The sequence below is a fragment of the Melospiza georgiana genome, chromosome 19 (genome assembly GCF_028018845.1).
Source record: "Melospiza georgiana isolate bMelGeo1 chromosome 19, bMelGeo1.pri, whole genome shotgun sequence".
NCBI lineage: Eukaryota > Metazoa > Chordata > Aves > Passeriformes > Passerellidae > Melospiza > Melospiza georgiana.
Window position 1 is genome coordinate 12,321,635 of NC_080448.1, and position 27,271 is coordinate 12,348,905.

A 27,271-nucleotide genomic window follows, 5' to 3' on the forward strand; every position below is an offset into this window, starting at 1 on the left:
CTTTGGGACCTGCAGGATTGGTGACACCGGGGCCGGGGTGAGGCTGCAGCTGCTCCAGCTTAGTCACAGCACTGAGCTATGCAGGGAATGAGTCTTCCCGGGGCTGTGTTATCCGCCTGTCATTAAAGCATCAGTGCTGGGGGCTTTTTTTGGGACTCACAGCTGCCGTCACCCCAGCAGCAAGCGCTGGGCCCGCTGTGACTCAGCCCGGGGGGTGGGGGCTCCTCCCGCCCTCCTGCTCCCCACGGAGAGATAGCGCCGATAACGGCGGCACACAAGGAGCCCTACTTTTAGTGCCTGCTCAAATTCCCGTCAGGAGGGGCCCGTGAAACCTACACCACCTTTCCTTGGGAGAAAACACCACGCTGGAGCAGCAGCTCCTGAGCCGTGGTTAGAGAAACCCCAGGCTGCCGTCCTGGTGAGAAGGGAAAAGGGAAAGATCCACGTGGTGATGCCCCATAGTGATCTCTGGCCTTCCAGCAAACTGGCTGGGTGACCTTCCAGGAAAAGCCAGCATGGGTTTATTGGAGAAAGCACATTCCCACAGCCCTCCCTGTGACTGGAGCCGGTGCACAGTGCTGGGACTGAGCCCAGCACCAGGCTCACCAACTCCTGCAGGCCCCAGCCCACTGGGCCTCTTCACACCTGGCTGCTGCCCAGGGAGCTGAACACACCTCTACAGGGGAACCACAGCCTGGCCACACATCCCTGCTGTGTGCTGTCACACACCCCAGCTGGGTGCTGTCACACCTGGCAAAGCTGGGTCAGGACCATGTGGAACCCAACAGGGAGTAGGAAGAGCATGGGGAGCACAGAGATGGGGGCAAGCAGAGTGGGAGCTGTTGGGCAATGCCTGCCCCACCGCAGGCTCTCCATGGCCACATCTGCATGGGTGGATGGATGGATGGATGGATGGATGGATGGATGGATGGATGGATGGATGGATGGATGGAGGGATGGATGGATGGATGGATGGATGGATGGATGGATGGATGGATGGATGGATGGATGGATGGATGGATGGATGGATGGATGGGAGCAGGCTGCCATCCATCCATCCATCCATCCATCCATCCATCCATCCATCCATCCATCCATCCAGGCCTGCGTGACCCTGAGCACACCCTGCACGGAGCAGGGCAACACCCTGATTAAGATAATTGCCCTAATGACCAGCTAATGGCCCGTGGTCGGGCGCACCCTTGGGGAATGTGCCGGGACCCACCGGGCAGAGCTCACCCCAGCACAGCCAGGGGCATGTGCCAGGCTGGGCTGGGCAAGCTGAGCTCACAGAGTCACGGAATATCCTGACCCATCAGCACCAGAGCTCAATCCTGACCCTTCCAAAGCCATCCCCCCCAAAGGCACCATGGGGTGTCATCGGTCACCACCTGGAGCATCTTGTCCCTGCAATCTTCAGAACTTTTCCAAGAGATGCAAACACACATAAAGCTCCTGGCAGAGTGCAGGTTAAAAGCACCAGCATTAGAAACACCTTTGTAGTTGTGTGAGTAGCTAAAAACTGCCCGGGATGAGCAACTGGAGATGTGCAAGAGCCTTTTCCTCATTCGGCAGCGGTGAGGGGGAATGAGGGGTGTAGATGCTTGCGCAGGGAATCCCACAGGCTGCCACTCAAAGCCCATCCTCGGCTCTCCCTACGCTGCCCGTGGCCCATAAACAGCCCCAGGCTGCCCTGCCAGGGCTCCGAGCCCCCAGCTCCGGGGGGACACCCCGAGGGGACACCCCGGGGGCTCAGCCGTCTCTCATCGTCTCACAGAGCTGTGATCACCCCGCCATCACCCGGGATTCATCCCTGCCCTCCCCGAGATGGTGCAGCTCCAAGGAAGGCAGCAGAACTGATGCAACACGGAGGCAAAGCAAACCTCGAGCTTGGAGAGCCAAACCCCTCACATTCTCATTTTTTTGGCCTTTTGAGGTTTTCTTAATTTGTCTATTTTTGTTCCTCGCCCACCTCCGCGCGGAGTGTGACGCGAGCCCTCGCTGGAGAGGCAGGGTTTTAAGGCAGAGCTCTGGCTGCTATAAAGCAGCGAGGTTCTTGGAAAAACAGCCTCTGGAGCAATAAACAGATTTGGAGCGGAGGGCTGTGAGGGACGGCTCCATCTGGGCTGCTGAGTCATGAAACCTGCCCGAGCGAGATACCAGCCGAGGGCTCGGGCTGGGGGAAGCTTCCTATGAGGGATTTGGGCTATTTCAGTCGGAGCGTGCGACAACAAAACCAGAAAGCGAACAAAAGCGGGCTGGGGTGGCCACGCTTCGCTCCGGCAGCCGCGGGGTTAAGGCAGAGGCTGCCCTCCTCCTCCTCCCACCTCCTCCTCCTCTGCCAGTGCCAGCCTTGTCCCGTCCCTGCCATGGTGGTGAGGCAGTGCGAGCAGAGCCCTCGCCTCAATCCAACAGCTTGCAGCCGGAAAAAACTCTGTGACCCCTGTGCTGTGTGGATCCCCTCACCCAGGGCATCCTTCCTCGGGAATCCCAGCCCGTGGCATCCCTCCCTGGAGATCCCCATCCCTCCTTGGGGATCCCAGCCCATGCCAGCTCTCCACAGGAACCTGAGCCCACCCTGCCCTGGCCAGGGTACAGCTGGCCCCAGGAGGGTGCCACAAGAAGCCCTGGGAGCCTCAGGACCACCTGGCATTCCTTCACTGTGCTCCCAGTGTGGGGAGGAGCAGCTTGGCATGTCCTGAGTCCCAAAACCAGGTTCCTCTCTCTTTCTCAGGGCTGGCCCCCTCCCCAGTGAGGACGCATTGAGCTGAGGGACTCTGGCACATCCCCATCCCCAAAGGGACCCCATCTTGTCCCCACACACGCTGGCAGAGTCCCCATGGGGACATGGCATGTCCCATCCCTAACAAGGGATGCCCTGGGCTCTGCCACATCCCCACAGGCTGTCCCATCCTCACCAAGACCCTGCCACATCCCTGTGGCCACAGCAGCCACCTCTCCCTGCCATGTCCCTTCACTGACTTCAACATATCCCATCCCCACAGGACACCTGTCATGTCCCCACTGAGGTCCCCATCATCTCCATCCCCACAGTGATCCCATCACGTCTCCGCTGAAACCCTCACTTGTTCCCATCCCCACAGGGGCCCCCACTCATCCCCACAGAGTCACATCCCCACACAGAGGAGTCAGATCCCCACCAGGACCCTGATGTGCCCCACAGGACGCTCCATTTTTCCCCTTCCCCACAGAGACCCCGTGTTTTCTCCACAGTGACACTCAGCCGTCCCCAGCCCCACAGGGACTCTGTGTTTTCCCCACAGTGACACTCAGCCGTCCCCAGCCCCACAGGGACTCTGTGTTTTCCCCACAGTGACACTCAGCCGTCCCTATCCCCACAGGGACCCCGTCATGTCCCCACCGGGACCCCTTTTCCCGTCCCTTCTCTCGCCCAGGCCGCGCGGGCCCGGCGGCGGCGGCGGCGCCTTTAAGCGGGGCCGGTCTCCCGGAGCCCCCGCCCGGGGGCCGGGCCGGGCCGCCCCCCGTAGCCTGGTAACGGCGGCTCTGCGGGCGGGGGCGGCCCCGGCAGCCGCGGTCAGGTGGCACCGCCGAGACGGAGCCGGCCGAGCACGATAAAAGTCCCGGCCCGCCGCCGCCACGGCCGCGAGGGAGCGCGGAGCCGCCGCCCGGGAGCCATGGTAGGGACGAGCCGGGCCGGGCCGGGCCGGGCCGGGCGGGGGGAGCCGGGGCGCTCGGGATGGGGGGCCCGCCGTTCCCCGCTGTGTTCGCTGTGCCCAGCCCGCGCCTCTCGCTTACGGTGCCTCCGGAGGGGCCCCGGACGGGCGGGACGGGACGGGACGCGGGGAGGCTGCGATCCCCGGCGGGCTCGGGGTGCCGGGGCTGTGCCGTGGGACAGCGGGACGGGGCAGCGCTGCCGGGGCGCCCCGGGGAGCGGGACGCGGCAGAGATCGCGGTGGGAGAGCGGGGGGCAGCTCCGAGCGGCACCGGAGCAGCCGCGGGCACGGCTCCGGGGGCTCCTCGACGGGGAACGGAACCAGCCCCAGCACGGGCTGTGCTGTAACAGGGCTCCATCCCCGCATCCTGCCTCGGCCCCCGCCTCTGGCTGCTGCCCTCGGCACCCCAGCTCGGCATCCATCCCTGGATGCCCCGGCTCCTGCCCTCGGCACCCCAGCTCGGCATCCATCCCTGGATCCTGCTCTTGCCCTCCTGCTGAGCGCTTCCATCCCTAAATCCTGCCCTCGGCACCCCAGCTCGGCATCCATCCCTGGATGCCCCGGCTCCTGCCCTCGGCACCCCCAGCTCAGCATCCATCCATCCATCCCTGGATCCCCCGGCTCCTGTCCTCGGCACCCCAGCTCGGCATCCATCCCTGGATCCTGCTCTTGCCCTCCTGCTGAGCGCTTCCATCCCTAAATCCTGCCCTCGGCACCCCAGCTCAGCATCCATCCCTGGATCCCCCGGCTCCTGCCCTCGGCACCCCAGCTCAGCATCCATCCCTGGATCCTGTCCTCCCGTCCCTGGCTCCGGCTGTGGGCTCCCATCCCTGGCTCCTGCCCCCGGCATCCCCAGCTCAGCATCCATCCCTGGATCCTGCCCTTGCACTCCTGTTGAGGACTCCCATCCCTAAATCCTGCCCTTGCACTCCTGCTCTGCCCTCTCTCCCATCTCTGGCTCCTGCCCTTGCTCTCCTGCTCTGGGCATCCAGGCATCCACCCCTGGCTCCTGCCCTCGCTGCCACCCCTGGCTCCTGCCCTCCCCAGCCCGGCTCCCAGGGCAGCCCGGTGTCCCCAAGCCCCGGGGGTGCCTGCAGCTGCCCGGCCTCACATCCAGCCCGGCTGCATGCACGGCCCTTGACTCAGCTCCGGAGCAGCTGCTTTGAGCAACACCGGTAATCAATGAGTGGCATTTGGCTGTAGGGAGATGGGGCAGGATTCTAACCTGTTCGACTGGGCAGCAAATGAGCCTTTTATTCTGGAGGTTTGAGTGTTGGCAGATGCCTTAATATCATGTTGCAAGTTCAGTTTATCCCTAATGCCCCTGCCTCAGGAATGGTGGAGGATTAGCACTGGCAAAACACTGTTTTCCCTTCTGAGACACCGGATCAGCTGCCCTTCTCTGGCAGGGAGTGCGTTCCTCCCCCAGGCCTCGCTGTAAACCCTGGTGTTTGCTGTGTTCCCGGTGGCTGGGACGGGCTCTGTGGCACTCTGGTTCCCAAGGAATGAGGAGGAAGGATCCCTCATTTGGGGGACGCGTGCTGTTCCCCTCTGGCACAGAGATCTGATGCCACGGCTCGGCTGCCGTGACCCTGGTGAGCGTCAGGGGAGCAGTAATGCAGCAGGTTTTAATCAGTTTGTGCCTGGAAGGTGTGAACGTGCAGCTCTGCCTGTCCTTCCTGCCCCCGAGGGCTCGCCTGGGTCCTGGACAGGGACACAGATCCCGGGTTCCTGCAGGAACAAAGGTGAAATCCCGGGGATTTCATCCGAGCCCTCGCTGCGGGGTCTGCTCTGGGCTCTGGCACTGCTTCCTCCTTGGTCAGGGCAGGATGGAAATTTGCACGGCTTAATCCAATACCTGACCCCAGCTGGAGTCTCGGAGCTGGAAAGCCGGAGAGCTCACGGTGCTCTAGTGCTGGAAACGTGTGGGGTGTGGGGGAAATCTGCCTGAGCCTGGGAGGGAGCAAAGGGGTGCAGAGCCACCACAAAAAAGTGTCAGGTTTGTGTTCTGGGAGCCAGGACCAGCTTTGTCCCATGGAACCAGCACGCCTGGGCGTGCAGGGAAAGGCTGGGAGTGAGGAGTGGGGAAAAGGCACCTGGGCAGGGCAGTGGGGCCTGGCAGCACCACACACTGACCCCACCAGAGCCATCAGCTCCAGGCTGTTCACCAGAGCAGCCTTCCAGGCTTCCTGCCACCCCTGCAGGACTCTCCTTCCAGGGTGGTTTTCCCTGGAAGGGAGGGCTAACACCTCAAACCAGCGCAGGAGCCTCTCCCAGCCCCTCCTCTCCAGGTACACAGCACACACACACCCATTTATCGCTCCAAAAGGACATTCTGAGCAGCCATAACATGCAGGGAGGGCTCTGGCATTCGGAAATAGCTGAGGAATCTCTGAACGGGAGCCCCAGCTCCCTGGATGCTTGGGAATAAAGCCAGGAACTGGGAGGCAAAGGCACTGCCCACCCTTCCCAGGGCACCTGTGGTGCAGGCAGTGCGTGGGCTCAGCTCACACAGCTACTCCCCTGCTTTAAAAATAGCATAAAATTATAATACCCAGGCAGGTTTGGGGTTCCCAGCAGGAAGGATCAACAGGTGCTGCCACAGCCACCCCTAGGCCAGGTGGGTCAGCGTTCCCAGGCCAGTGAGAATTAATTCTCATTTATTTTCACCATCCCACCCCGCAGTGTGGTGGGTCTGCAGGTCCCTCCCTTTGGGGGCAGGAGTCCTTCATGGAGGAAATGTGAATTTGCACAGCATCTCTGGAAAAGGGAATTCCCCCAGCCTAGAGCAGCCAGAGGGGTGCTGCCCACAGGGGAGGAGGCTCCAGTGTACACTCCATCTCCCCGAACTGGTTAAAATGGGCCTCTCTGCCTGTTACCCGACACAACCCCAGGGATGTGCTCGGGGCTGACCTCATTCCTCACAGCTGCTGTGGGCACATCCCTCTGCTCCGGGCCTTGGGGAGCCTGGGCCAGGCCGGGCAGCCCCTGCCCGCCAGGAGTGCCTCCGGAGGGGAAGGTGCCACCATCGGGTGCCAGCCTTGGTCCCCCCTGGAGGCCAGGCAGCCGAGAGCACGCCGCAGTTGGCACTGGCCCTGGAAAAGGCCCGGGTGAGGCCGGCGCGGAGGCACCGAGCTGTTTCCAGGACACGTTGCAGTGAATTTGCAGCTGCCTTCGATTTCATGGGCTCTGGGGTGGGCTGGGGCAGAGCCCCACGAGCAGCAGGCACAGCCCTGGGCCCGGCAGGGTCACACACGAGCAAGCACACCGGGTCCCTGTGTTTTGTTCTGCTAACAGGGAAGAGATTGTGTCCCTCCTGTCAGCTGTGACCGCGCAGGGCACGGCTCCGGAACAAACAAGGCTCCATCTTGCAGCACCCTGTGAGCCAGAGCCAGGCCTGGGTCTGCTCCCTGAACGTGCCCCCATCCACCTCCCCCGGGTCACACTGGACACGGGGAGCAGGGCGTGGAGCTTTCCCAAACTCCACCTGCCATCCAGATGCCATCAGCTGGCGCTGGAACGATCCGTGGTGCTCCAGAGGAGGCGGCGTCGCCTCTCAGGGCTGGAAAACAGCCCTCAGTGCTCAGCCCAGTGGGGAACCGATGCTGCACGCCCCTGTGAGGATCCCTTCGTGCCTCCTCACAGCTTGGGTCTGGATTTTAAAGCATTTCTCACGGTTCTGAAGCAGGATGCAGGTGGCCACGCCACAGCCCCGTGCCCCAGCCAGCAGCACACGGAGCCCGTGGCTCTGGAAGCACAGACGTGGCGTTTCAAAGGAAGATGGTTTGTTTTTCTTGCATCAAATCCTCTCGCTGCTTGCCGAGGGAGGCTTGTCCTCAGAGCAGAGCGAGGGTTTATAAATACCAGCGTGCCCCAGGTTGTGCCCGCTGCCCGTCTCGCTCTGTCCCTGTGGCCAGAGGTTTGGCTGTCAGCTGGCAGGGCCCAGCTGGAGAGGGAGCAGTGCCTGTTCCTGCTGCGGAGGGGATGGCTGCATGGTAGGGACCACGGCAGGCATCACAGCATGGCAGGGTGGCAGGGATCCCAGCAGGGATCACAGCGTGGCCGTGGGCAGCGCCGCTGTCCCAGGAGTTGGTGGCAGTGTCAATCCAGAGCTGCTGCCCTGCCTGGCAGCCTGGGACCCTGCCCATGGCACCAGTGGCATCCTCCCTCAGAGGAGTCCTTGCAAAAGCCTCACGGCCCACGTTTCCTGCAGGGAGCATGGCGGCCAGGGAGGGATTTGGGCTGGCAGAGCGCTCAGACCCTGCTCAGCCGGGCACTTTGGGCTGGCTTGGAGGCACCACCCTGAGCCTGGTGCCAGCCCGAGGCTCGGTGCTGCCATGTGGGAGCAGAGCCCGGCTGTGGAGCGAGGCAGGAGGCAGTGGGTGAGCCTTGCCAAGCCCTGGGACACAGCAGTGTCAGCTGCCACCCCTCTGGAGGCAGCAGGCTGGCATTGCCAGCAGGCTGGGCCAGGCTCCTGAGGCACTGCCAGCCCGCAGGAGCTGCCCTGGCTCGGGGGGCAGGCAGGGCTCTGTGCTTGCAGACCAAACTGCTCACTCTGGGGTCGTTCGGCTTCCCAGAGAGCCCAGGGTGCCTTGTTGTGCGTTTTGGGCACCATTCCCCTTTTTGTGGATGCTCTGGGAAGTTACTGGTGTGTTCTGGCAAGCGCGGGGACCCAGCTGTGCTGGGAGCTGCACGGGCAGCCAGGCCTGCTCAGAGCTCCGGGCAGACAGATTATTATCTTGATTTAACATCTGACAGCTCCCCTCCTGCTCGGAGAGGCCGGCCCAGGCTGCCAGCAGCAGCAGTCGGGGGTTGGTCGCAGCATCCTCTGTCTCGGCCCAGATCACCCCGCCTGCTCCCCTTCCTCCTTTCCCGTTCCAAACGGAGCCACTCGACCTTTCCACGGCGAGGATGTGCTGATGGCTCTGACCCACGCCTGTAATGGCTCCGGGAGCACAACCAAAGGCAGGAGGGCAGAGCCAAGGGCTGGGAAGAGGAGCCGGCGGCTCCCGCTCGATCTCTCCCCTCCCGGCTCTGCTTTGGGCTCCCTTGGACTCAGCACAAGCAAGCCCTGACCCCAGAATGGCTGCAGTTTGTGCTGTCTGCTGAAATTTATTTGAAATGCCACTCTCCAGGACCATTTCTGCAGCAATTTGCTGTTCAGGCTGGCTGGGAAGAGCCCTGAGCAGGCTCGTTCATTCAGCGCCTGCGATATTGACTCTTCTCTTTACTGCAGGATTAGAGAGCATTTGTCATCTCCAAAATGAATAACTTTTCCTCTCCTGGGAGGGGGGAGAAGCCTTGCCTCAGTACTGACATTTCGCACACCCAGCCCAGAAATCTTCTCCAAATCTCAGATGATGATCTGGGAATTAAAGCAGGGGCTTCAGTGTCTCTGTTCCCTGAGCAGAGCAGGGCCCACCCTGCACTAAACCTGAGCTCCAGAGGGAGGGAGGCCTGGGGAGCTCTCACCTGTCCAGGTAGCAGCCCCTGGTTGTGTTCCTGCCACACAACCCAACAGAAACTCAAGTGCCCCAGGGACGAGCCACAGCCTCAGCTCTCAAGGCAGAGGAGCTGCGTTAAAAAACAAACAAACAAAAAACCAAACCCTTAAAAATCAGAGCAAACCGCCCGGCAGCACCAGAATAAGAAGGCAGAAGCTCAGACTTGCCAACTCATTGTCTAGAGCCCGACCAGTTCTCCCTCCTGTCCTGGAGATCACAGTACTCCACTCACAAACTCACCCTGTTTGTCATCTGAGCTTCCAGAGGTGTTTTCAAGTCTTTCTCAGGAGGTCCAGGAGCCAGCAACGCTTTCCCGTGGGAATTCCAGCCTTTGTTAACAGGACTGCCTTCCCAGGAACGAAAGCAAGAGAAACAAACTCCAGCTGTTGCAAGATTTGGAGGAGCAGAGCCACGAGCGTTGCCGGCAGCCACCGTTCCAAGGGGCTGCACCACCAAAAACACCCAGCACGGCATGGGGATCGCTGCACTGCTCTGGAAATCCTCTTACCTGCAAAGGAGCTGCTCTGGGGCCAGGAGATCCAGCCCAGGTGGGACACAGCCAGCCTGCCATGGGAGCAGCTGCCCGGGCTGGGCACCTGCCTCTCCTCCTGAGACTGGGGAAGCACAAAGCTCAGCCTGGAGTGCAGCAGGAGCTACGCCTGAGAGCTGGAGATGCTGGCTGCAGGATTGGATCCAGGCTGGATGGGGCTGCAGAAGTGTCCCCTCGCCATAAACCCGAGGATGGTGCTGGCCAGGAGCGCTGGTGAAGGACCTGGAGGCTTTGAGGAGCAGAGTGTTCTCCAGGCTGTAATTAGCCACTGGCTTCCCCCACCCCTGATTATGCAGAGGAGGGAAATGGCAGAACCCACCAGTCTGCCGGGGAGGGAGGAGGCTGCTCCAGTCCTGCCCCTGCTGCATCAGGGTCCCCCTGCCACCCCAGGGTCCCAGCCCTCCCTCTGGGCACTGTCCAGGCTCGACTCATGGACAAGACCAAGGCACAGTCTGGAAAGGGATTCACTGTGGGTCAGGGCTGCTGCAAGATTAATTAATTCATTAACTGGAGTCAGCCCAGAAAAGGAGGATGAGATGGCAGGAACACCTGGATGCCAACAGCCCACTGTTCTCCTGGAGGACCATCTGCAGCCTCTGGGGATGTAAGGCCTTTGCAGGAAACCCCAGTGACATTCCAGCTCCTTTGGAAAACATTTCCAGTGCTGCTTTGGGGACAGTTCTGGCTCCAGCACCCCGGGGCTCTGGGCTGCTGTGAGTGCCCAGCCTGTGCCAGCACTCAGAAACCCCAACCAAGGAGCAGTGGGAGAGGAGCTGGGGTTTTTATTTCACATGAGGCACTGCTCCCTGGCTGTACCTGGCAGTGCAGAGGCTGAAGGGGCAGCGGTGCCCCTCCCTGTGCCCTGCCAGGAGCCCCTTGTGCCACCAGCCTTGCCATCACAGCCACGCCAGGCTGTGTCAGGGCTTTGTTCCATCTTCTGCCATTTTCTCCTTTTTTTTTTTTTTTTTTCTGTGCTCAGCAACGGCTGGGGAGAGGCTTTTCATTCCTTTTCTGTTCCTCTGCCCCAGCACAATGAGGGGAATGGCTGCGTGGAGAGCGGCAGTGTTGGGTTACAGGGGCTGTGCTGGCAGAGGCAGAGGGACGTTCATGGGGGCACAGCAGGGCTCTGGGGCTGGGCAGGGGGATTTGGGCTGGGCAGGAGGGATGTGGGTGCGGCCCTGGGGACAAAGAGGGCTCTCCCAGGATCACAGCAGGGCACTGGGGTCAGACAGGAGGGATGTGGGTGCAGCCCCGGGCACAGGTGAAGGCTCACACCTGCGAGCCTGGGGGAGCCAGAGCTGCTGCCAGCCCGGCCCCTTGCATGCCCAGCTCCCTGCTCAGCAGCAGCTGCTCAGCCGGGTGTGTGTGGGCAGCAGCGTGGCTCTGTCACATGCCTGAGCCAGCAGCCACCGCCGGTGGCATCGCAGCGGCTCCGCCGCACGGGAGGGACGCGGTGCCCGCCCTGCTGTGCCCAGAGCCGGGCACTGTCACCCCCAGGCACGGGGCTGTGGGCACAGCAGCCTCATCTCTCGCTGCAGTAACGAGATTCTCCTCCAAATATCCCATCCTCCTGGCTGAGAGCTGCTCTGGCTCAGGGGGAGCCGTGTTGGCCATTCCGAGCCCCGGGGAATACGAGTGTGTGTGCCTGGGCTGTAACAGGTGGGACAGAGCAGCTGTGGCTGCCCCTGTGTCCCTGGAGGTGTCCAGGGCAGGCTGGATGGGGCTGGGATGGGATGGGATGGGATGGGATGGGATGGGATGGGATGAGCAGGTGTTTGCTGCCAGTGCAGCAGCCCCAGTTTGCAGAGCGAGCCCAGCCTGTCACATGCAAATCCCCGGATAAGTTCCTGCCTGCAAACAGGAACCACTTTATGGAAAGCAGCAGAGCCCTTCCCAAACCACTCCAGCTCCCCCAGGAGCAGCTGGAGGCTCTGCCTTGCCCAGAGCTGCTTTGGGGTGGCTCTGCTCTCACCCAGCAGCGTTTCCCAGGGGATTCCACTCTGGGGGCTTCTGGGGAAGGAAGGGGATGTTGGCCCCATCCTCAGCTTTTTGGGAGCACGGTCCTGTGGCTCTGGCATCCGCTCTGCCCATTCACAGGAACAGGGGGTCCCTGTGGGTGGCATGGGCACCATCAGAAGGGCACAGACCTGCCCCAGCTGTCTGGGCTTGGGCAGATGCTAAAGGAGACATTAGAGTAAATCAATTACTTAAATGACTTCTGTGCCAGCCTCAGATTCCTCAGGGCTCACGGTGACTCTGAGTGCCGTATTGGCAGGAACTGGTGACATTCTGGTGTTGGCAGCAAGTGCCACCCTGAGTCCTCATCTCTCGGTGGGGAAGCTGTGGTGCTCCCTGCCAGTTCTTGGGCACCCCTAATCAGATCCAGCACGGATCCCAGTACAATCCATGCTGCTTGGACACCCCTAATCAGATCCAGCACGGATCCCAGTACAATCCATGCTGTTTGGTCACCCCTAGTCAGATCCAGCACAGCTCCCAGTACAATCCATGCTGTTTGGTCACCCCTAATCAGATCCAGCACGGATCCCAGTACAATCCATGCTGCTTTGTCTCCCCAGCCCAGCGTGGGACACTCTCCCTGAACCACCCCGAGCTCCGCGGTGCCGCGCCGTGACCGAGAGCAGGACCTTGTCACCAACTGTAAGTGCCCAAACCCTCTGCATTGTCAGTGAGAGCTGACAGAGCAGGGATATCCCCTGCTCACAGAAATTTATTCCTCTGGAAAAACACCCCTTTCCTTGCTGCTGCAGCTGGGTGGCTGCACTGGGGGGAAGCTGGGCACTTGTAGCTGCAGCAAAAGCCTTGTTGGGGCAGGAACTTTTGCAGCTCTAGGTCCACAGCTTCAGGAGCTGCTCAGGTAGCTGCCAGCAGGGAAGAGTCACAGGGGAGGCCACGTTGTGCTCATTAAGTTTCCGTAGCACAGAGCCAAAAATGCACTGGCAGCACCACCAGCCACTGCTGGGACCTGCTGGTGCCTCCCAGAGCATGGCATGAGGGCGCACAGCTGAGGGCAGGGGAAACCACAGCCCTTTAAAGGACCCTCTTAACATAATTAGGAATTCTGGAGGGGCAGATCCCTGTCCCCAAGGCCCTGAGCATCCCAAGTCCCCTCAGCTCTGCCAGTGCCACCAGGGTGGGCTCAGAGGTACCTGGGCAGGGACTCCCCAGCCTGCACAGACTGGAGCCTTTCCCGTGCCCTTCTCCAAACAGAGAACAGAGACTGGCAAATTATTGATGCTCCAGGGCTCATCCCCTTGCCTGCAGCTTCTCCCTGGCTTTGGAGGTGCCCCAAAGGAGCAGGAGGGTCAGAGCAGGGACCCTCCAGGCCCGTGTGGCTCTCACAGGTGATCCCAGGCCTCTGCCAAGCATTAGTCAGGCATTAAAGCAGGACAAGAGCCTCCCCTGTCCCAGCCTCTGCTCTTGGGTTTTACTCCCAGCTTCTGACATAACCAGGTCACTCTTTCCACACTTCCCCTGCCTCTGTGAGAGCTGATGACTGATGGGGATGGACGTGACTCACCGCCTTTCCTAATGAGCGACTTTCCTCTGTTTATGTGCTTTGGCGGGGCCTTTCCTGCACCTAAAAAGGAGAAGGGTGGCACTGGGGAGAGGGCAGCCTGCTGGAAATTGCTGGCATCTGCTGTTCCTCACCATGGCTTTGAACTGTGGCCAGCTGTGAAGCTGCTGTGTTTAAGCATGGAAGAGGTGTAGCTCATCCTCCACGTGCTGGGCCGGCTGAGATGCTGTCCGGGCTCACAGGTGAACCCTTGACGAGTAATTGGAGTTAATTAGGCTGAAGATTTTTTTGTTACTGTCTGTCCAGGCGGTGCCTGGGGGACGGCAGTAATGAGCACCATGAGCCCAGCCCCACGTTCCCCACGGAGCCGTGCCAGGCCAGAGCGGGGCGAGCTGGGCTTTCCTGTTCCCTGGCTGGCACGCGTCAGGGCCAGCTCCCCGCTCACGGCCTCCCTTGTGTTTTGCAGTGACCGAGCAGCGGGCGCTCTCGCTGTGCCGCCGCCAGCGGGCCGGACAATCCTCCCTTGGCTCTCTCCCCATGATGGAAGCCTGAGCGCCAGGATCCTCCATGACCTCCAGAAGCCACAACTCCCTGCCGAGAACTCTGATGGCTCCGCGGCTGCTCTCGGAAGGCGCCCTGGGGGGCATCGCCCAGATCACGCCCTCGCTGTACCTGAGCCGGGGCAGCGTGGCCTCCAACCGGCACCTGCTGCTGTCGCGGGGCATCACGTGCATCATCAACGCCACCATCGAGATCCCCAACTTCAACTGGCCCCAGTTTGAGTACGTCAAAGTGCCTTTGGCCGACATGCCCAACGCGCCCATCTCGCTCTACTTCGACAGCGTGGCCGACAAGATCCAGAGCGTGGCGCGCAAGCACGGCGCCGCGCTGGTGCACTGCGCCGCCGGCGTCAGCAGGTCGGCCACGCTCTGCATCGCCTTCCTCATGAAGCACCACAAGGTCTCCCTGCTGGAGGCCTACAGCTGGGTGAAGGCGCGGCGCCCCGTGATCCGGCCCAACGTGGGCTTCTGGCGGCAGCTGATAGACTACGAGAGGAAGCTCTTTGGCAAGACCACGGTTAAAATGGTACAGACGCCCTACGGCATCGTCCCGGACGTTTACGAGAGAGAGAGGAGACCCCTGATGCCTTACTGGGGAATTTAACGGGACTGCAGATGGGAAACGCGAGTTGAGCAGACTGGAGATGTTCCCTTCTCCTTCTACAGCCAACTTGGGTTCTCTACCACACAGCAGAACCTCAACTCTCACCTCACTAACCCGCAAGGCCAACGATTCCCTTCGAAGCGTTTTTCTCTATGGGGATTTCCCATCTGCATCTCCGATTTAGTAAATCCGGGTCTCATTATAAGTTTATTCCTTCCATAAAGCCTCCATATTTTTTTCCTTTTTTTTTTTAGTCAGTTTATTAGGATCCTCCAGGGAAGGGCCTGAGAGGCATTGGGCAGAGTGGATGGCCCAAGTACGCTTCCTGCCTCAGTAGTAGCCTGGATGTTTTGTTCTAGCTTGTTTGCTTCCTTGCACAACCCTGTAGTGGCTCAGGAGCAGCACCAGCGAGGCCCTGCCCCACAGCAGCAGGTTTTCCAAGCACCAGGGAGGCAGGAGCACAGGGGCTGTGGTGCTGGTGCTGGTGTTTTCTTTAACATCCGTAGTGACTCTCAGTATATAGTGTTTGAGACCTTTAGTCAGCTCTTAATCGTATTCAAAGTTAGGGGGAAAAAGGGAAAAAACAAACAAACAAAAAGATTGAATCAGTCCGTGTCGGCCACAAGTAAAATAAAAATTGAGCAATTCAAATCAAATAAATACAAGATCCTTTTTCACTCATTCCATGCCAGGGCAATAGTCCTGGAATACACTTCAACCACTGGAAAATGCTGGTGTGTTCTGTGGGTGGAAAGTTGACAGATCTTGTCCAGATGTGGCTCAAGGCAGAAGCAGGAGGGATGAAGCCTCTGGGGCAGCCAAAGAGACGCTCAGGAATGTGTGCACGGCCCTGCCAGGGCTGGGGGTGTGTGCCACCATCCAGCAGCCAGCCCAGCCCTGGAGGGGCTCAATCCCCTGGGCTGCTCAGCTCCAGCTCCCCTCAGGACCTGCCTTAGCCCCTCCTGCCTCTCTCCATTCCGTCCTCGAGGTTATGCTGCACTCCAGGGCTGCTCCTCTCTGTCCCCAGGGTGGTGACAGAGGCCTGGCCTCGCTCAGAGCGTGCCGGGAGCCACTGCAGCCCCAGCCCTCCCTGGAGAAGCCTTGCTGGTTCCTTGGAGCGTGGCTGGAGCCCAGGAGAGCCCCTGGTGCTCCTGAGAAGGCACCAGAGCTTCTGTGGCCTCTGGAGGAGGAGGAGCAGGCAGAGTGCTGCGATCGCTGTCTGATTTCAATGAGATTCTATACTTGTAAAAAAAACAAAATCAATAAAGATTAAACCAGAACATGTGTTGGCTTCCTGTTCCAAACTGTGCTAGTGGAGCTCCAGCAGCAGCCTTTAAACAATTGTGCCTGAAGGATGTTTTCTGCTTTTCCCAGTGAGTTGTGCCCCACTGAAATCAAGGTGAGGTTTGCCATCGGGTTCCATGGCTGCATCCCAGTTCCAGTGGCAGGCAGACACACAGACTCATCTTCCAAATTTATCAGAGTTAAGCTTCAGCCAGGGAAATGGTAAGTGAGGAACTAGAGAGTGAAAATCAGGATTAATCACTGGTCTGGAGATGTTCCAACACATGACATTTTACAGGGAAAAAAAATGCTAAAAACTGAAATCTGCTCACAAAATTTAACTTTACCTAAAAATGGGCAAAGTAGGGTTTTACAGCATTTCTGGTATTAAAAAATAGAAGGTTAAAAATTCTCCACTTTGAATTATTCTGTAGATTTTATGCACACACTGCCCGAGGAGTGAGGGAGATGCTGATGTTCAGCCAAGAAGGCACCAAAGGCTGGCTCTAAACACAAGGGAAAGTTAGACCCATAAAAAGTGAAATTGCCTAATAAAACACATGAGAAAACAATTCACCTGAAATCCCCATTCACGGTTATATTACACTCTTAGTGCTTGTGGGAATTTCACTGCAAAAGCTCCTCTTGTATTCACTACAGCAAAAGATTTCACACAAGTGTTTTCCCCCTCAAAATCCAGGTTTTTCTCTATTCTCAAATCCACAGAAACCAAAGAAAAGAGAGCTCTGGTTTAGCTTGGATTGCTCTGAGCACACCCCTTCTCCTGCTCCCCACAGGCTTTTCCAAGTGGTATCTAAATCATCTGAAAATATATTTTATATCTTCCAGTATTTGGTGAGACACCTTTCCCATCCCAGCCACAGAGCAGGGTTTACTTACATTATGATATAAATATGATATAAATATTTCAGCTTCCCAGGCTGATCAGATATGAAACGAGCTTTTTATTGAACACCAGGTTTGAATCTCAACACAGGATTTATAAATCATTGCAGGAATTAAGGGAGTAAACAAGGTACTAAAGTCAATTAATAACACTTATTCTCACTGGATTTAAAATATCAGCAGCAAGTCCAGCACAGCACAAACCCAAACAGCTCCAAATAATAATCACAAAACCACTTCTGGAAGCAAAATAACATTTGCCCAGAGGGCAGGAGAAGAATCACAATAGAAAGAGAACTTTTCTGATTGCTCTCCTCCATAAAATTATGACATTCCTATTTTAACACTGAGAACTGGAATTAAATACAGGTGCAGAATCAAAAGCAAATCCAAAGCAGCAGTTTGTACAATAGCAGCTTTTAGTGGAAAGACAGGTTTTGTTTCAAGTTTATGGCTCCCAGTGCAGCTGCCAGGGCTCTGAGCAGCCCTTGGGTGTGCAGGGGCTGAACCCCAGAGCCTCACCCTGAGCCTCTGCAGGGATTCAGGGCAGGAGCTGCTCCCACCAACCCAGCCTGGAGCCGCTGCTGCAGGGGGAAAGGTCTGGAATGAATGGAGAGGGCAGGGGGTGACAGTGGCAGGACACAGGTGACATCCCAGGGCTGCAGGGACTCACAGCCAAACACCAGGAGGGAAGGCAGGGCAGAGGCTGGAGCAGCCCCAGCACCAGGAACACAACGGGGCTAAGCCATAAATACATTAAATAACCAAGCAAATAAATCCTCAGAGCTGCAAATGTACACACAGAGACAGAAACCCCACTTTGCACAGGTCACGCCAAGGCAGCCCCTTTTTTCTAGCTAAAAAAAAAACAAATAAAACCTCATTTCTCTTCTCCAGTGAGAGAATCCATGCAGGAAAAGGAGTTACAGGTCTGAAATCGGGCCCAAGCAGAGGGAAGGCAGTGGGGGAAGGTGGGCTGTGACAATCCTGTCACCTTGGAGACAGCTTGGAAGGACATTGGGCTCTGGCTGGCAGCAGCACCCGAGGATGCTGAATGCTCCAGTGAGTCACTGGGATCTGCAGCTGATCCTGCTGTCCACGCCTCCATCCAGGGATCTCCCTGCAAACCCTCCCTGGGAGCAGCATCCCAGCCCCACCAGGACAGGGATGGTGTCACCATCCTGCAGTGAGCTCTGCTGCAGCTGGAATTGTAAATGTCCTTCCCTTTTTCGTGGGCCAAAGGACACGAGAGGGGCTGACCTGGTGACAGGTGCTGAAAAACCAGCACAGAAATGCCCCTGTGACAGCTTCACACCATGGCCCCTTATTTGTGGCATCTTCTTTCAATTAAGGGGGAAAAATCCTCTCTAGCAAAGTGCTGGGGAGCTGTGGTGGCTGACATAAAAATCCCTGTTCCCAACACAGCATCCCTCAGCACCAGCCTCTCCCTGTCCCCAAAGCCCTGAGGGAACACTGCTGAGGGCACAGCAGCTCACTGTGCTGCACAGCAAGGGCTGTGGGCACAGGCTGGGCTGCTGCAGCTCCCTCCCACCTGATAAAACAAAGGGACAGAAGCAAGCAGCTGTTTTCCTGCATTTTTGGAAATTGCTGGGCAGGATGTGGGAAGCAGAGCACGGGAACTCTGCCTCTGCATCAGCTGGAGCTGCAGGCACACGGGGCTGCATTTCATGAATGAGCTAATTTGAGGCAGCAAGGAGATTTATTGTAATTGGTGTAAGGAAGGAGCCAGACACCTCTGAGCCAAGATTCTTTCATTTGGCCTAATTAATAGTTTCGTATAACTAAGCCTGTTTGTTTTTTAAATACAAAGCATCGTTTTCCTCATTGTAATTTCTGTTTCAGCAAATAACCACAGGTCAGTGTCAGGTACTGGTAATGGGGGCAGGATTAGCTTGGAGAGGCTGGAGGAAAGGAACAGATGTGAGAGACTAAGCCAAGGAATTAAGGAGAGAGTTGCACCCTATGGACTTACAGCTCACTTCATTCCCTGCAGCCCCACACAGGGGGTGGGATGTCTCTTGTAACACCATGAGGCTCCCCCAGGTTTAAATCCTGTAACCAGCACTCCATTGCCTGCACTGTCCTCTGGATGCTGGATCTGAAGGAGGAACCAGGTACTTTAGATGCACAGGTGACTTTTAGTGAGAGCCTGTGACACAAACCTGTCCAGAGAGGCACCTACAAAAGCCACAAACCAGCAGGGACACACTGCCTGTTCAAACACAGCTTGCTGAGACCACCAGCTTCCAGGGCTGATTCCCTCTGGCTGTTCAATCCCACTCCCTGCCGCAGGAGCCAGCTGTGAGTCACAGGAACACGTTGCTACAGGTAGCACAGACTGCAGGATCACACACAGCCACCCCATGCCAGCAGGAACAGCATCTCCACAGCCAAAAAAGGGAAAGAACCTCCAGAGCACAGATGTGCTGCATCAGCAGAGCCCAGCTGCCAGCAGGGCTGCAGCCACACAGCTCCCAAAGGGTCAGGAGAGACAGAACCCTGCCTGGAGCTCAGCACAGAGCCAGGGAAGTTTATCTGTATTTACAACAAAGACTGGAGTTTGAAACTCCAGCTGCCTGCACTACAGAATGCACAGAGCACAGGGAAAATTCCAGCAGTTTTCCAGTCCCACCCTCCAACACTGACCAGTTCTGCATCCAGCACAACTTCCAGCACAGAGCAGTGCAAGCACCAGCACCCAGCAGCTTCTCCTGAGTCAATAATTCCTCCTGCCTGGATGCTGTGTGACTCATGTGCCGTGATATCACAGCAGCAAATACTTAAAGAACATCAAGGTCTGGGTCCCAAAAACGTAAAGGAAAAGATTTGCTTGCAAATGCAGACTTCAAGTATTACAGTGGTTGTTTGTATGCAAACCAGCCCAGCACCCCAGGCTCTCAGGGAAGCTCCGTGCTGGCCTCTCCCATCACAGCTTTGTGCACATGGTTCCCAGGCTGCTTTTGCACAGGATAACGTTTGCATCTTCACAAAGACTGAAATGCCACTCTTTTGTTTCTTTATGCCATACTATATATTATCCAGTTATTCCTGGAACCTTGGCCATTACAAGTGAACTCTTCCCCATCTGTAGCAGTGGCTTTAATCTGTTGATTTTTGGACCAAAAATCAACCCCAAAGGTTTGAAAGGCTGGCCTCCAGCAGAGCATTACCCCAGGTGCTGCAGGGTGAGCCCCAGGCTCCACCTGCAGTGCAGCTGCTCTCAGAGCAGGTCTGGCAGGATGAGACCCGGGGGCTTGGGCTCCACACAGTTGATCCAGAAGTTGGCACAGCTGGCGTGGTACTGGTGCCCTCCATACGCCAGCTTGAAGTTATCTGTCTCAGAATTAAAGGCCTGCAAGAAGAAATGAAACAAGTGTGACAGCCTGGTCCCCTCCAGGGTCCAAACCCAGAGTGGGAAACAGCCCAGGACTCTCCCCTGAGCTCCACCCCATCAACTGCATCTGATTTCAACTGCAGGAGGACAAAACCTTCAGCCATCACACCTGAGCCAAGCTCCCCCTGCAGGAGGGAGCCCTGGAGCTAACTCACCTTGTTCTGCACCTCCTGCTTCTGTTCCACCTCCCTACCAAAGGGGAACCTTGCCCTGCTTGCCAGCAGACAGCTCCTGCACTTATTTCCCTGGCTCCAGCCTGGCTGAGGGTTAGGCAGGTGCAATTCTTGCTATTAGTGTTATTTCAGGTTGAATTTCATCTGCTTCCTCCTGTTAATTGAAGCTGCCTTACAACAGGAGCCTCTGTGAAGCCATGAGCAGGCTGAAACCATCTCGCTGTTTGTTGCTAGGAGATATTTTCCAATGCCTCACAGCTCCCTATTTAAAAAAAAAATATCCCAGCCCTGCTCTCCACACCCTGGATTTCCTGCAGAGATTTCTAAAAATGCCACAGCCTGCCAGACAAAGGCAAAAGTCAATATTCCTAGCACAAAGGCCCTGAAATCCCCCCTCTCCTGCTAGAGACACCCAGGCAGCACAAACTGGGGAAGTCAGGGATTTTGTGGCACACAACAGGAGGAGCACAAGCCCAGAGAGCTGGGCACAGCATGCAGACACACGGGGAGAGGCTCTGGGGTGTGTTAGTTGATCAGATCGAGAGTTAACGGCCACAAAACACGACTGGAGCAGAGGATTAATGATTGGTACAACTGAAATGACAGCTGAGAGCCCAGCAGCACCTCAGCCTTCCACACTCAGGAGGAATGAGTCTAGAAAGAATGCTTTTTACAGGTTCATACTTTTTTGGGAAGCTCTTCCACAGGTTTCTCTTCTTTCTGAAATAACGTTGAAACCAAAAAGAGTCAGGAAAAGTGCCTCTAGGTTTAACTGGCTGGCACAGCTCTGCACATGTCCTGGGAGGCCCTCCCAGCTCTGCTCCCCTCTGGTGAGCCATCTCATGAAGAAAAGTCATTAAAGGATTTTTATTTGTTAAAAAATAGGTATACTTTTTTAAATCTTAGCATGGCAGTTTCTTGCCCATTACGAACAATTAAACTCAACCCTTCCTCCACAGCTTTGTCACACCAGAGCCCAAGGAACTCTGGATATTCCATTATAGGATTTTATTGAGACCCTACTACAGCCCAGAGTTCACAAATTATAACCAGGAATACTTTCTCAATGCACCCATCCCTGGAGGTGCCCAAGGCCAGGCTGCACAGGCTGGCACAGTGGGAAGTGTCCCTGCCCATGGCTCTGGGTGGGTTTTAGGGTTCCCTTCCAACCCAAACCAGTCTGGGGTTGTACAAACGGAAGGCCAGGCTGTAAATTCAGGATTTGCAGCAGCACACACTCACCTTGCTCCTGGAATCCACGTTCAGCAGACACACCCCACAGGCGAGGTCCTGCGCGTTCTTGATGCCCGGGCGCAGCATGCAGGAGGAGAAATCCAGGGAGTTCTCATCTGGCTAAAGAGAGCACACAGCAGCTCTGAGCACCCCCAGTGCCCGGAAGGTTTCAGACACCACAACAAAAATCAGTGAGCACCAAGAGCCAGGGTGTCGCCTGGCATGGCAGGGTGACACCACCGGGAGGGATCTGCCATCCCCACCAGCACCGGTTTGTAACACTCAAAGCCTTCAAAAAGGCCTCAAGTACAAAGGAAGGGATTCCTGAGCTGCACGTTCCCCCATGCAAAGGGGAAGGAGCCCTGGGAGCTGGGGGAAGGCAAACAGAGGGTCTGCAGGTGTTTGTGCAGCTGCGGGCAGGTGGCTGCAGCAGGGCTCATTGTCCTCGACTCCCTGGGATTGCCTCAGCAAAAAAGGGCACCTGGTTTTCTCCTTTTGGGTTTTTTTTTTTGAACCTACAATATGGCAGAGCAGTACAAAATGGGATATTAAGGTTAAACAAACCATGGAATTCAGCCACCAGGCACACACATGCTCAGGGTAAAGAGAGGCAAAGGGTGGGAGAATAAACCTGTAAATAATAAATTATTGTGGTCACTTTTCCAGGGCTTAGCCTCACATTTCAGCCACAGGATAAATGATCAATTAAAACACTGCACAAAGATGATATAAAACCGTTCAAATTTTGCATTGAAGATAGCAATTAAAAACAATGATTAGAAATGCAAGGAACTTTAAAACGGTGTGATCCCAGGCCATGTGTGTCCTAATGCCCACTGTGGGTATGCTGCTCACACTGCCCTTCTGAATGGCTGCAGAGGAACTGAAATCCTGAAAAAAACCCCTTTAATCTCCGAGCAGATCAATCAAATTAATAAAGGCACTCTAATATTTGTTTACCAAATGCATGAGTGAAGCAAATGAGAAGGTCATCCTGCAATTTGCTGTGAAAAACCACAAGGCTGTGCATAAAATTACCTTGTAACAAAATCCCTTAAAAGATAAAATTAACCTTTCCAAGAGCATGCCTGGGAGCTGGAATCCTTCCCTGCAGTTAATTGGCATTTCTGCATCACTCAGGATCCTGCAAGAGCAGAGGTGTGGGTTCCACCCTCCCAGTGGGGAAGAGAAGCAGGATCGGGGGGGATTTGGGGAATTAAGGAATCCTGGTTTGTGTAAGCTCAGCTGGACTCTGGTGCAGGTGAGAATTTGCAGCTCCTGCTGTGCCCCAGCTGCAGCCACGAGCCAGGAGCTGCCGTGGCTCAGGGAACACAGGGCCAGGCTCTGGACTTCAGTAATCCCTGTAATCTTCCAAGGAAAAGCACTTCAGCAGCTGTGTTCTAATCCACCTGTTTAAATGAGGCCAAGATCCTGGCAGCTCTTGGGATTGTTCCTATCAGCAAAGCCAGAGCTCCAACAGCTGAGTCCAGCTCTGTCAGCCTCCTCTGCCAGGCAGGAAAATGCTGAGGAAACACAGTTCTTAGGATGGCAGGTTCTGTGCACCACCAAAATACCTGGGGAGGTTTGAAATGTGCAAAAGGTGTAAAAAAGGACTGCTCATTTATAAACCCTGCCTTGCAGGGAAGGACAGCGAGCTGGAGATGGGCATTTCAGGCAGAAACAAAGAATTCCAAGCCTTACTGACAAATGGGTGCTTATTGGGAAGGAAAAACCTTTTGTGGGCACAGCTGCAGTGCAGGGAGGAAGCCACAAATTAAAAAGCTCAGAGGGAACCTGCCCATGGTAATGATGTGCTCAGTGATGCTTGGGGGGTGTGCTGGCCCTGAAGGCCTCTTGGATGTGCACTGAGTCCAAGGGATCTGTGTCAGTCAATGTAAAGCACTCAAAAAGGGGTGATTCCCTAAGATAATGAGGTTTTCCATGGCTAAAGAAAGTGATTTTGGGCATTGCATCTCCTGCAGCACAAACCCCCCAAGGTATTCAATGGCAGGGTGGTTTTCCTGCCTTCCCTTTGTGTCTGCTCTGTGCCCCTCTCCACCCCAGCTCCTCTGCAGACCCTGCCCATGGATGCTCCTGCTCCAGAGGGGCTCCCCTCACCCCATCCCTGCCTGACCCAAAGCCCTGCAGCTCCTCCAGCCTCCCTGGGAGCTCTTCTGGCAGTGCAGAGCAGGGAAAGCTGAACCAAAACAAACTCAGGCACTTCCAAGTGCAGAGAGAAGGGAAAACAGTTCAGTTGTTCCTGTGTTGCTCCACGATTGTGAGCATTAAAGCCAATTGCAGGGACATTAAAGAACAAGACATGTCCATGTCATTCTGGCTCTGTAAAATGACTTATTTGGAATTTATTCAATTTGCCTCACTGGAGATGCCCACAGACACCCAGGATATCGCCTAAATTATTGAGATACCAAGTAAGACAACATCATGTTTGTGCATAAATAACACTTCTCTTAGGGGATTTTAAACTGGCTTTTACAAACATAAGTTCATTTCCATTTTCCAAGACAAGAAACACAAACAGTCAACTCAGCACACCCTGCAAAGCCTCCTTAAATGAAATTATGACATTTGTTTCAGCAACCAGGCAGCTTGCTTGGGCCTTACCGTGAGAGCAGCCAGGGACATGAAGCTGATCAGGTTGTTCCACACTTTATCAATATCCTTCAGCAGCTGCTGCAGCTTCTCACTGCACACTGCAGTGGCTTTGATGCCCAGCTCCACCCTCTTTGTGACTCTGTAGACTTCAACAACCCCTGTGGATGTAAAAGAGAGGGGGATTGCAGGGAATGCACTGGAAAGGGCAAAACCAGAGAGGCACAGGAAGCACATATTCATATGCAGGCAAAGATTAGGATTTAAAATAATGCCACGTGGGGAAGAGTGACTCTATATTCCTGGTTTTTAGGGAAGGACTTTCAGTGCAAAGCACGTGGAAAGTGAAAACATACCCTGTAAATATTCCATGCCTTGGGCAGACTGGATGACTTCAGTGCACACAGATGAGCTGCTGATTCCATTTAAGGTGTCGTTGGCTTTCTTTATGACCTGGTGGGAATGGATTCCATAAAATGATGGGGTTTCTATCTTTGAATAATCATTACAAACAAGATTACCCCCAGCAGAAGCTGCTCTTCAGAAAAGGAGGCAAATTAAACAAGAAATGACTGCCACACTCCATCACATGTTTTATACACTCCTGCTTAAGCAGATCAGGGGAGAGTGTGAACATTTAAAACCTTAATGTATTCCCCCAATAGTTTCATTACCAAAATAAGAGTTTTAAGAGCATGCTTGCCTTGCTGTCTAATTTAATAAGAGCACTCACAGTTTGGGCTCTCTGATACTCAGATGCAAAGGAGCAATGTTCAGGAGCACAGACCTAGCTGTGCAATATCCCCCAGCAGCACAGGAAGGGTGCCTGGGCACAGCACAGCACCAGCTCTGTCCCTCAGGGAGCTCTGAGGAGCCAGGCTCTGGTACCAATGCCCAATACTGGGACCCAAATCAGAGAGCTGGGGTATTCAGGGAGAAGCCAAACTAATCCCCAGACACAGGGAGAGCAGTGTGGGGTGCTCAGCTGAGGAGGAGGAGGCAGTTTTGGTTTAAAAACTGCAATTCCCAGGGCTGATTGCCACACACTTTCCCAAGCACTGAGTGAGGCAGGTGCTGAGGGAGGAGGAGGAGGCACACTCACCTGCAGGGCACTCTCCAGGCACCTCTGCCACTCGTAGGCATACCTCTCACTCTCCTGGAGCAAAGAGAAGCACAGGCTCAGTCTTGTTCCTACACCCACTTCTCTCCCTCTCTCCTACACAGCAGACAGGTATTTCAAAAGACTGTTTGCAGATCAGCTGTGTGAGCTTCTAACACATCTGTTCCTAATTTCTCCCCATTCTTTCAAGATTCTCTGTGCACCTGAACTCTAAAATTTTATTTCTGGGAGTGGGAACGAGTTTCAAAAGGAGAATGCATAGGGGTGGGTAAAAGGTTTCATTGCACACAGCTCCTCCTGACACATTTGTTCCAGTCTGTTGTTCCAGCAATGGGGATTAGCAGAATTTAATCTGAGTCCTTTTCCCATCTCTTCTCAGGATGAGCAAGAGAAATAACTGCCACACAGCCAAAAAGCCATTCCCAAAGCAAACGCTCTCTGCCAGAGCTGGGATTAGATTTAAACTGTAACCAATTTCCAGTCATAAGCTTAGGCTGCAAGGTCAAGTGATTCTGTGTTTCAGACAAGATCCTGTGTGTGTTTCAGACACATCCTGTGTGTGTTTCAGACAACATCCTGTGTGTGTTTCAGACAACATTCTGTGTGTGTTTCAGACAACATCCTGTGTTTTCCCATCTCCCTTTAAGGACGTGAGAGAAGAAACCTCCAGGTTCCACTCAACGTCTGCCTGCACCCAGACACATCTCACAGTCACCCCATCCTCAAACAGGTAAAACCCCAAAAAGTGGGGCACAGAAGCCCCTCAGGGGTGTCCCAGGCTGCTCCTCACCTCCACCTCCCCCGTGAGGTCCTTGTACTTGTCCCTGATGACGGGCAGGGCTGGCTTCTCGCTCAGCGTGTTGGAGCGGTCCCTGAAGGGCTGCTCCAGGGCTGCCAGCGGCGAGCAGCGGCTGATTTCTCTGTCCCCCAGGCTCAGGCTCCTCTTGTGAGACCCTGAAATGTCAGGTTGTAAAAAGTTATTCCTGCACTCTGAAGATCCAGGCTGTTTAAAATGAATGGAGTGGCAGCAAGGGCTGTCCCGCTCCTGCAGAAGAACAAATATTTGTCTTTACTCAGTGACTGCTGCAGATCTCCCCAAGTCTCTCAATTCTTACAGGTTTTTGGCACTACAAATATTTCCCTTGTAGAAAAAGACCTGCTCCAAATGCCACAGAAATCAATGAGAAGACTCGGGTCGTTTCCAGCAGCCTTTGGAACAATCCCCATTAGCTGATTTATAATTCAATTAGGAAAATCAGCCTTTGATGAGCCCATGCACCACAAGGTTCCTCCACCACGGGCAGACTTACCTTGCACAGACAGGTCAAAGGTGGCCAGCTCACTCCTGATCATCTCCTCACTGGATTTCACCTTGCCTTGGGCAGTGGCCACCAAGAAGTCGAACTTGCTGATTTTTGGTTTCTCACTTTGGAACTCCCCAAAGTCATCCGTGGCCTCTCTGTGCAGCTCAGGGGAGGCTCCAGCGGGGAAATCATTGCCCAGGGCCGTGTCAGCTGCTGCTGCATCCTGAGCCTCCGAGGGGAGCCTGGCAAAGTCCCCAAAGTCCCCGAGGTCATCGTCGCCAGGCCCCGAGTCCTGGAAGTTGGCGAAGGGCGCGAAGGGAACGTCCTGCGGAGCGTCCTCGCTGGAGAAGGTGGTCACTTTGGAAACTGTGGTCATGGTGATGTTCTCTGAGCTGCCAAAGAAGGTCTCCTTCTTCTGCAGGACGGCGGTGGCGGCGCAGGGGAGCCTCCTGTCCCTGTCCCTGTCCCTGTCCTGCAGGTCCCTGTCGGAGCTCGCCAGGCCGCCGAGCGCAGAGCCACCACCGGCACCGGGACAGCTTCCAAACGGGCCGCCCTTAAAGTCATCCACATCTGAAACAAAGCCCCACAATTAGGAGCTGAACCCCAGACCCTTCAACTCTCCACCGACCTGCTGAGAGCCTGGAGGAGCTGCAAGGACAAACACCGAATCTCTGTCTGGCTGAGGCTTGTGGTGTGCACAAAAATAACCTGGAAAACACCTGAGCATTTCACACAGAAATTTCTCTGCTCAATGAATCTAAGCCTTGACCTT

The 27,271-nt window shown here is 55.8% G+C and overlaps 2 protein-coding genes across 5 annotated transcripts in view; one reads left to right on the plus strand and one right to left on the minus strand.

Moving 5' to 3' along the window:
* The first annotated feature begins 3,543 nt into the window (after positions 1-3,543).
* DUSP14 (dual specificity phosphatase 14) lies at positions 3,544-15,731 on the plus strand. The gene is made up of 3 exons (XM_058037588.1): positions 3,544-3,659; positions 12,329-12,410; positions 13,754-15,731. Exon 3 carries the CDS (start codon positions 13,855-13,857, stop codon positions 14,449-14,451), a length of 597 nt encoding a protein of 198 aa, XP_057893571.1. The 5' UTR covers positions 3,544-3,659; positions 12,329-12,410; positions 13,754-13,854; the 3' UTR covers positions 14,452-15,731.
* A 949-nt stretch (positions 15,732-16,680) lies between these two features.
* The window catches only part of SYNRG (synergin gamma), a 35,982-nt gene continuing 25,391 nt past the window's right edge, over positions 16,681-27,271 (minus strand). For 3 of the 4 annotated variants that reach the window (XM_058037365.1, XM_058037368.1, XM_058037367.1), the window contains 8 exons: positions 26,506-27,069; positions 25,986-26,149; positions 25,178-25,231; positions 24,432-24,528; positions 24,088-24,236; positions 21,472-21,582; positions 20,914-20,949; positions 16,681-20,014 (listed from right to left, as the gene is read on the minus strand). In XM_058037365.1, the coding sequence (XP_057893348.1) occupies positions 19,883-20,014; positions 20,914-20,949; positions 21,472-21,582; positions 24,088-24,236; positions 24,432-24,528; positions 25,178-25,231; positions 25,986-26,149; positions 26,506-27,069 (1,307 nt within the window). In that variant the 3' untranslated portion in view covers positions 16,681-19,882. The remainder of the gene's footprint in view (positions 20,015-20,913; positions 20,950-21,471; positions 21,583-24,087; positions 24,237-24,431; positions 24,529-25,177; positions 25,232-25,985; positions 26,150-26,505; positions 27,070-27,271) is intronic. The other variant, XM_058037366.1, reaches the window with a different exon arrangement.

What these genes read in the sequence shown, in the direction of transcription:
- DUSP14 (XM_058037588.1), top strand. Translation starts at nt 13,855, where the DNA reads ATGACCTCCAGAAGCCACAACTCCCTGCCGAGAACTCTGATGGCTCCG.